The sequence below is a fragment of the Merops nubicus genome, unplaced genomic scaffold (genome assembly GCF_000691845.1).
Source record: "Merops nubicus isolate BGI_N331 unplaced genomic scaffold, ASM69184v1 scaffold32428, whole genome shotgun sequence".
Taxonomy (NCBI): domain Eukaryota; kingdom Metazoa; phylum Chordata; class Aves; order Coraciiformes; family Meropidae; genus Merops; species Merops nubicus.
The window spans coordinates 16851-24897 of NW_008624217.1; the positions used below are offsets into that span (position 1 = coordinate 16851).

General features: G+C 38.5%; 1 protein-coding gene across 1 annotated transcript in view; it reads left to right on the top strand.

Moving 5' to 3' along the window:
• The window catches only part of PRUNE (prune exopolyphosphatase), a gene marked incomplete at both ends in the record, with an annotated part of 9752 nt that extends 2192 nt beyond the window's left edge, over positions 1-7560 (top strand). The window contains one exon of the mRNA XM_008945335.1: positions 7408-7560. Within this exon, the coding sequence (XP_008943583.1) occupies positions 7408-7560 (153 nt within the window). The remainder of the gene's footprint in view (positions 1-7407) is intronic.
• Positions 7561-8047: the final 487 nt, after the last annotated feature.

An 8047-nucleotide genomic window follows, 5' to 3' on the forward strand; every position in this document is an offset into this window, starting at 1 on the left:
TTTGGTTAACAATCCTTTTAAAGACCACGGGAAGCTTCATGAAAGAAGCAGGGAGTAAAGAGTTTGTTAAAGAGTAACATTATATTGAATATTAAAAATGTGCATTTAAAAATAGGCATGAGAGGTCTTTGCTGTATCACTAGGCAAGAATATTAAATGGAGCTGTCGACACATCAGCTGGGTAGCTGGAAAAGCTGTGCAGTTCGTCGATTCCAGGGGCATTGTGGACAACAATATGGATTGGAATCTACTATTTACATGTTAAAGCTTTTCCTGATGGTAGTACCTTTTTATAGAATGATGTTTTAATGATGCGATGTGAAACTCCTAGTGTATAAGGATGCTGTAACCAAATCTTCCTTACACTGTCCTTTTCTTTTGTACTGTGTGCTTGGTAGGTAAAAAGGATGGCGGTTCAACCGTCAGAAGTATTTTCATTTCTGTCTTCATAGCTCATCATCAGAACCAGTTTCCTTGGTTTATTTACTGCAGCAGAACTCTTCAGCTGGAAAAACAAAACTGCGGTTGAAAAGGACTGACGGCTGCTTTTAAGTTATTTACTGAATTTTAATGGTGTTTAATGAATTTTAAAGGTTTTAGGTCTTAAGTGATGTGCAACTGTTGAATGCCCTTTTAAAAATTAATATAGGCATTTTTAATGAATACTTGCCTACACTTAGATTTCAGAAGTTACTGGGGTCTTGATTTGTGATTCTACTCATCACCGTGTTAACTAGAGTAACAGGCACGATACCCAAAATTACAAAAGATAATTTTTTTGTTTCCACAGAAGAAACATTGCCAGTAACACAGCATTTAGTCTTCCCTTTTAGTATCTTTGTATGCTAATAAGCTCTAGTAAACCTGTCAGAAAATACTTCTGTGAGCTCCAAATTTTTGTTGAGTCGCTTTCCAGGAATCTGGGCAAATGACCAAGCATAGTAATTGATTTTTGGAGGCAGAACCAAAAAAGGCGTTTGGGGGGTCTCTCAGGATACCTGTTTGATGAGGAAGGAGTCAGAAAGCAGTGCTATGAGTAATGAACATGGACATGTTCATGTACTATACATGGTTGTAAGCATCTTCATGTTTTGTCTCTCTAGTCTGTATCCAAATGAAAATAAAGTGGTTTTGTTAAAAGTGTTTGCATTAGAGATAACAATTCCAGTTTTGAACAAGATACTAGATAATTTTTTAAAAAATAATAACCTCATTTTAATTATTATGCTCTGTAGCACATTTTTGAGGAACTTAGTGGCTATCGGAGCCTCTGCTTACCTTCTCATGCATGGTATGAGGTCTACCATGGGCAAGGCCTAAACAACAAAACATAGCTGCATTTGTGACAATGCTTTTCTGCTTTTCCCAGCAATACAGCTTGTATGCATATAAGCCTAAGCAATACACTGAGTCCTCTTGTGTCTCTCTTAAACAGAAAAAAGTTTTTGGTGCTTAAAAACCTTTCATTGCAAATTGAGAAAAATCGGAGAATCCCATTATTTGTTTTGGTAAGCTAAAAAAAAAATATTCCTAGATATTAATATATGTAGATGGCAGATCAGACTACAAGCAGTCTGAAAATAAAAGATCAAATAAAACCTCTCCAAGTGTTTCTCTGTATATTTTATGGCCTTTTGTCAAAGTGCTTGCCCCTAAACTGTAAGTTTTGAAATGAATCTCATCTGGGTATAGGAAAGAAAGGGCTCACATACTATGGTCTGGAAGGAGTGGTGGGTGCTTCATTCTCTCTCCCAGTGGATGTGTGTATAGAAGTTCACGGGACAGCCCTGTTTCTGGTGACATGCCACAGATGTAGAGCCAATGACAAGGTCCTAGTGGGCTTTACCCACTTTGTTATGTTACTTCCAATATAAATCTATATATTGTTAATATGTATAAATTTGGTGGAAAGTTCAAAACAGAAGGCCAGAGTGGAAGTCAAAGTGCTAAGAATTAGGATTTTATTTTCATAAAACATATGAGAGATCCTAACATCTCAGTCTCTGAGCTGGGAACTTAACTTTCATTTTCTGACTTTCCAGTGAGTATTTTGCTAGAAGACTTGTAAAATACAAGTATTTCATGTTTCATAATTTGTCATGTAGTGGCTATGACAGCATCATTTGTTGCCTCTTTTTCAAAATTCCTTTTTCTCACAGTCTGGTTGGCATTTTAAAAAATTGTAATAACAAAGGCAGATGTTTATAACCTGCCCTATTTCAACTTTGAACAAACTTCAAGTGCCCTTTTTGGTGTTTAAAAAAAAAAAAAAAAGTAAAAAAAAAAGAAAAGGCTTTGTGAAACTGAACCGTATTGATTTAGGAAGTTTAATATTTAAGGACTTTTTTTTCTCAGCTGAATTCTTTCCTGGTATCGTTGTCTCCCTGTCAGACATACTATAAGTTAATTCTGCCCTTGGGCTTTGAATAGAGCCTGCTTGGAGAGTCAGTGTTGTACAGCCAGATTTGCCTTAAGTTAGAGCTTGCGCTGTCCTTGGACTTGTGCCAGAAGCAAACAATTACAGAACCTGCCAGAGTCTTGGGCCTGTATTATTTTATTTCCCCAGAGATGCTTACAAGGGGACTGTTGCCAAAATCAAGATCCATTAAACTGCTGAATCATTACATTTTCTGTTGCAGCCAGCTGGCAAGGATGTGGTTCCAGGCACTCACTGTCAGGTACCTCGGGTCAGTGCACTCTCAAAAATGCCTCCTTATGTTTATTTGTATAAGGCCTTGAAGGATGCCACAAGGTGCAGACTGCAACATGTAAATAAAGACAGATTTACAGCAAAAGCATCAGCAATTTTTTTTACGTGAATCTGCTTTTGTTAATGATGAACTGCATAGTTGAGGTCTTTTTGTGCCTTGTTAGGGCAGTCTGACTTTCAGTAGAGAAGATTAGTTTGTTATTCTAGCCATCCAGACACATGTTAAGAGATTCCCTTTTAAGGACTTTGGGAATTTTGCCAATTTTTTTTTTTTTTTTAGAGCATTTTGAACTGCACCAAATATTGCACTTATTTGGACAATACTTTTGGTTTTGTGTATGGGTATAGTTTTCTTGGAGGCAATGCTTCCCTCCCACCACTCCCACTTCTGCCTTGAGGTCTGGAGGTAGAGTTTTCAAGTATGCTTCCCATGAGGGACTGTTGGTTTTTTCCTTTTCCCTGTCCTTTGTTTTACCACATCATGGAACAAAACCTTGACAGGAGAAATGCCTATATTTTCATTGTACTGTTTCTGTCAGCCATAAACTTATAATTCAGGAGATGCTTGTGCTGTTCTTAATGTTTTTCCAAAATGACTTCTGCCTTCATTAGATCATGTTTAATATTAATGCACAGCGATTGCTTTTGGCAAAACTAGTGTTCTACTTCCAAACAACTTTGCAAAAAAGAATAAAATGCACTTTTTTTTTTTTTAAGAATCCTACCCTATTTTCTAGTGACCTCTTTGGAAAAAAATAACTGTAATATAGTGTGATGTACACAAGAAATAATATTGAATCTTGTATTGTCTATTAGATATCTCTTTTTCCTGTGCTTGTCAGCAGGCAAAGCAGCCTCCATTATGCTTTCAGAAACCCTGGGGGAATTGTACCAGCACTCAGTAAAATCTGCAGGAGATTTCTGAGCCCATGTATCTCCTTTACAGCAGGTTCTTACAAGAGAGCACATGGGCTACTGACCTTTGGCTAGGCCAAAGTACTTTGAGTGAACTGTTGTTCTAATCTACTCAGAATTTTAACCCTGACAGAGATGCTGAGGATGCCAGGGAGAGAAGGCATGTGTGCCTTTCTTTTCTGCTGATGAGCACGGTGTTAAAGAATGAAGGAAGAATAAATGTTGATCTTAGGGCTTGCTGACACCCCATTGATTTGAGAAGGATCCTTTTCTTGCTTTCGTCCCGGTAGAAAAATTAGCAATTGCAAGCACTACAATGTTGCTGTGGCAAGTGGGAAAAGCAGCTTTTTAAAAACCTTTCTGAGATGTCTGCCTATGATGTAGCATTATTTCAGGCTGGTTGCACTTCATTCTTCTGTTAAATGATAAATCTCAAAGTTCCAAAGTTTGTTTTGCTCTTTGAAGATGTCACCCTAATGAAAATACACAAAAGACTTGACCCTGAACTGAGCGGTGAAAGGCAAAGGCTTCCAGTTAGACAGTGCAGTGCATGTCTAAACACATTCTGATTTTACAGCTTTAAAGTAATATCTGTGTTCTGCCAAAGGAGAGATCAAATCCAAGATGTCTTTACTGTTGAAGAAACCAAGGATTTGTCACACATGTGAAAGCAAGAAACAAATACACACTGGTGCATGTAGAAATGCATGGTAGGCTGCCATAGTATGTCCTAGACAATCTGTCTGTTCCTTTTGATGGGGGAATAGATAAATAATGTAAAAGTTTCCTTCTACCAACCTGTGTGTTTAGGAGAATTAAGCCGGATTTATTAGCATGAGCAGTGCTGCTGCTGCAGCACTATAGTAGAACTGCTTTTATGTGAAAGAAATCCATGTACTATTTTAGCAAACAATGCTTATGATGATTTTTCATGCTGCATAACAGCTGTGATTCAGGCAGTTATTAAAATCACAGTCAGATACTGACTTGAATGCTGGAACCTTTCTTGGTGTAACCACAGCTTTCTCCTGCCATTTGTCCTATTTCCTGCAGTTGGAGAAATATAGAATCATGGAATCATATAATAGTTTTGGCTGGAAAAGACCTTTAACTGTAAAGCTAGCACTGCCAAGTCCACCTCTAAACCACATCTCCAAGCACCACATCTACGCATCTTTTAAACACTTGCACGGATAGTGACTCTACCACTTCCCTGGGCAGCCTATTCCAATGCTTGACAACTCATTTGGTGAAGAAATTTCTCCTAATGTCCAAGATAAACCTCCACGGGTGAAACTCAATTTCTGCTTCCTCTTCTTCATTCAACTCCTCTCCTGTCTTGTCTTCCAATACCCTTTTTGCTTGGCTCCTTCAGGGCTGGACTACATCAAGTGTGGAGCTAGCTGGTTTAATTTGGTGGTGCAGCCCTGAATTTACTGTAGAAACTGGCTGTGATGGATGGGAACATTATCTGCTTGAAATACTGACACAGAAAAAAAAAAGGTTAATTAAAGAGTCTGTTTCATTTTATTGTAAGTTTAGGAATTGTTTCTCTGAGAAAACACAGAAGCTTATATATAGCTTAGTTGAAATCCAGGACTGACTGGATAAAAACTGTGGTGGTGTAGTTATTGCTCAATTCACAACCAGTTCTGTAGTTAGGCTGGAATGATATGTGGTACATGGCCCTGAAATAAATCAGATGTTGCTGACCTGAGGCCAAACCCACTGCACAGCAGTTATGTCTGTAAAATTAGGCAGACAATGAAGCTCACATCATGTTGACTTCAAAACTGATGAGCTTGATTTGGTATACAACTCACACCTCATTTTACTGCATTTTCCAGTAGGTTTATGTTAAGATTTTCTCTTCTGGGTCTTCTCAAAACACTCTCGTGCCAGAAGCACACACAGCTGTGCTAAAAGTTTGTGTATCTGAGGACCTATGCAGATGGACAGACTCCCTAGCTTATCCTGTTGCTCCAGTACGTACTTGTATGATGAATTTAAGCATGCATTGTAGGTCCAGTACGTTCTGCTGGAGTCTCCATTTCCTTTGTGCATGAACAATTTCCCTGTCTGCTCCTGGAGGAAGAAAAAAAAAGGATGCTGAAATGGCAGAAGATTGCTATTGCTGCAGTAATTCATACAGCCTGATCCCTGAGCTGTCATTTATCCCAGTGTCTCTGAGCTGCCATTTATCCCAGTGTCTCTGAGCTGCCATTTATCCAGGTGCAGGTCTGTGCTTACTGGGAGTGTGCTGTGGGCTTTCTGGACAAGAGTATGTTGCACAGGCACTGTTATCTGGTTACATGCAGTAACAGTGAAGGGATATTGTTGGATGAGTTATTCTGGAGGCTGCTGATTGGGAGACTTGCTTCACATAAAAGGGACTGAAAAATAGACCTTGCCAATATGTATAGTCTTGGTTGCTTTATGTGCCAGTTCTTTACCTGTAGACATCTGAAATCTGCTTGCTATGAAGCTGTGTTTTGTGTACCTAAATTTACAAATGTCGGTATTGACAGTATAGGTCAATCTAGGTCAGATTTTCGTGCAGTCTGTATTTCTTCAGTATTTGCAATACTATTAAATAGGGCAGGAGCGTTGTCTTCAAGTGATAGTAAAATGGACAAAAAGAAAGGGTTGGTGAGAATTAAAAGAATATTGGCAGACAGTATCTGTAGCAGAAACACAGAATCAAATTTCATGTATGTGAGTTTCCAGAGATTACTATCTGATGGGGGACAGCTTTTGGCGTGTTAAGCATTGCTTATTATTTAGTCCGGTCAGGATTTGTCTAATAAGGAGTTCAGTACTTAGCATAGCAAAATTGTTTTGTGTTGCAAGCACTTTATGAATTTTGAAGAAGTGCTTTTTCTTTACTTTATGTGATGACAGTGCAGGGGAAAAAACAGATACATTCTAGTTGAGTCCTAGTCAGTCTGGTGAGTTTGAAGATGGGTTTGTCCATGTTTTTCTTGTCCTCTCTTGTTTCTGTGCTAAAGCCTAAACATTTTGGCTCGGAATAACTGTCTTATACTACTGTACTGATTTGCTCATTGACCTAGCATGATGCAATGCAGTCATACACTTGTTTAAATCCCTGTGCATGGTACAGTAATAAATAATTTCAATGCTGAAGTATAAGATTTTATTATCCTTAATTTAGTATGAGTAAGGCTATCTTTGGGTATATTAACAAATCGTATCCTAGTCTCCAGGGAAGGAAGGGGTGACTATAAACCTTGAGCTATCAGCAATGTTTTTCTTCCAGGATGGAATATATGCAGTACATATTGTCTGAAAAGACATCATACTTACCTCTATATTGTAAGCGCATACCAATTATGGTGAATTTATTTATTGGATTATGTTTCTTTTAATTTTTAAAATTAAATTAAGTAATTTTGTTTGGCTGAATGTGCTGTGCTTACTTGGTATACTCATTGATGAGGAATTAGCTGGAGTGAGTTACAGCCATGCCACAGAGTTGTGTTAGGTGTACAGAAGTACACTGTACACAATGGCAGCACTGGAAGCAGTCAGTTAGCTGTAGCATAGGCCCAGCCAGGCATCCAGTTCACATCTGAGAAACTGCCCTCACATTAGGATGATGTTTCTTTGTGAAAAGTATTCAATAGCTAATTTAGTGAATTCGTCAGTGGAAACAGTCTCCAAGAAGGAAAGGGCTTGTATGGCAATACTGTAAACTTTCTTATTTCTGTAGTACCTCTCTACTATTTACAGGAGGCATTGATTTTTGTCTTTCAATCTTTCAGGAAGCATTCTCTTCAAGTGCATGTCTTCAGAGGCTGACAGAATTACAGAGCAGCAGGAGGAAGTCCTGTCAATGCTAGAGGAAAAGTTTCCAGATCTACCCCCACGAGAAGAAATTATCTCTGTCCTCCAGGAGACTCAGTTTAACTTGCAAGGTAGTGCAGATTGCTTCCGTTTTTCAGATCTTTTACAAATTTAGTTATATAACTGTATCAGAATATATGTGGCAAAACCAGTTGCAGCATGCTATCTTCATTGACAGTTACATGTATTATAGTTAAATTAACTGGCTTACATTATGTATCATGGGTTTGTGGCTTCTTTTGACAAACTACTGAACTCCTAAATAATCTTTTCATGCTTTTACAGATGTCCTGGGTTTGCCTAGGATAGAGATAATTTTCACAAGAACGAGGGAGGGGGCACAGCCAGGACAGTTGATCCAGACTAGCCAAGGGAACATTCCATACCATATGCTGTCATGCTCATGGCAGGGAGGAGGGATCATGGGTCGGGAATGGGTGGAGTGTTTGGTTTCAGATGGTGACCAATTGAATTGTGCATCACTCGCTTGTAGACTCTTATTTCTTCTCTCCCTGTGTTGTCCTATAAAACTCTCCTTATCTCAACCCACAAGTTTAC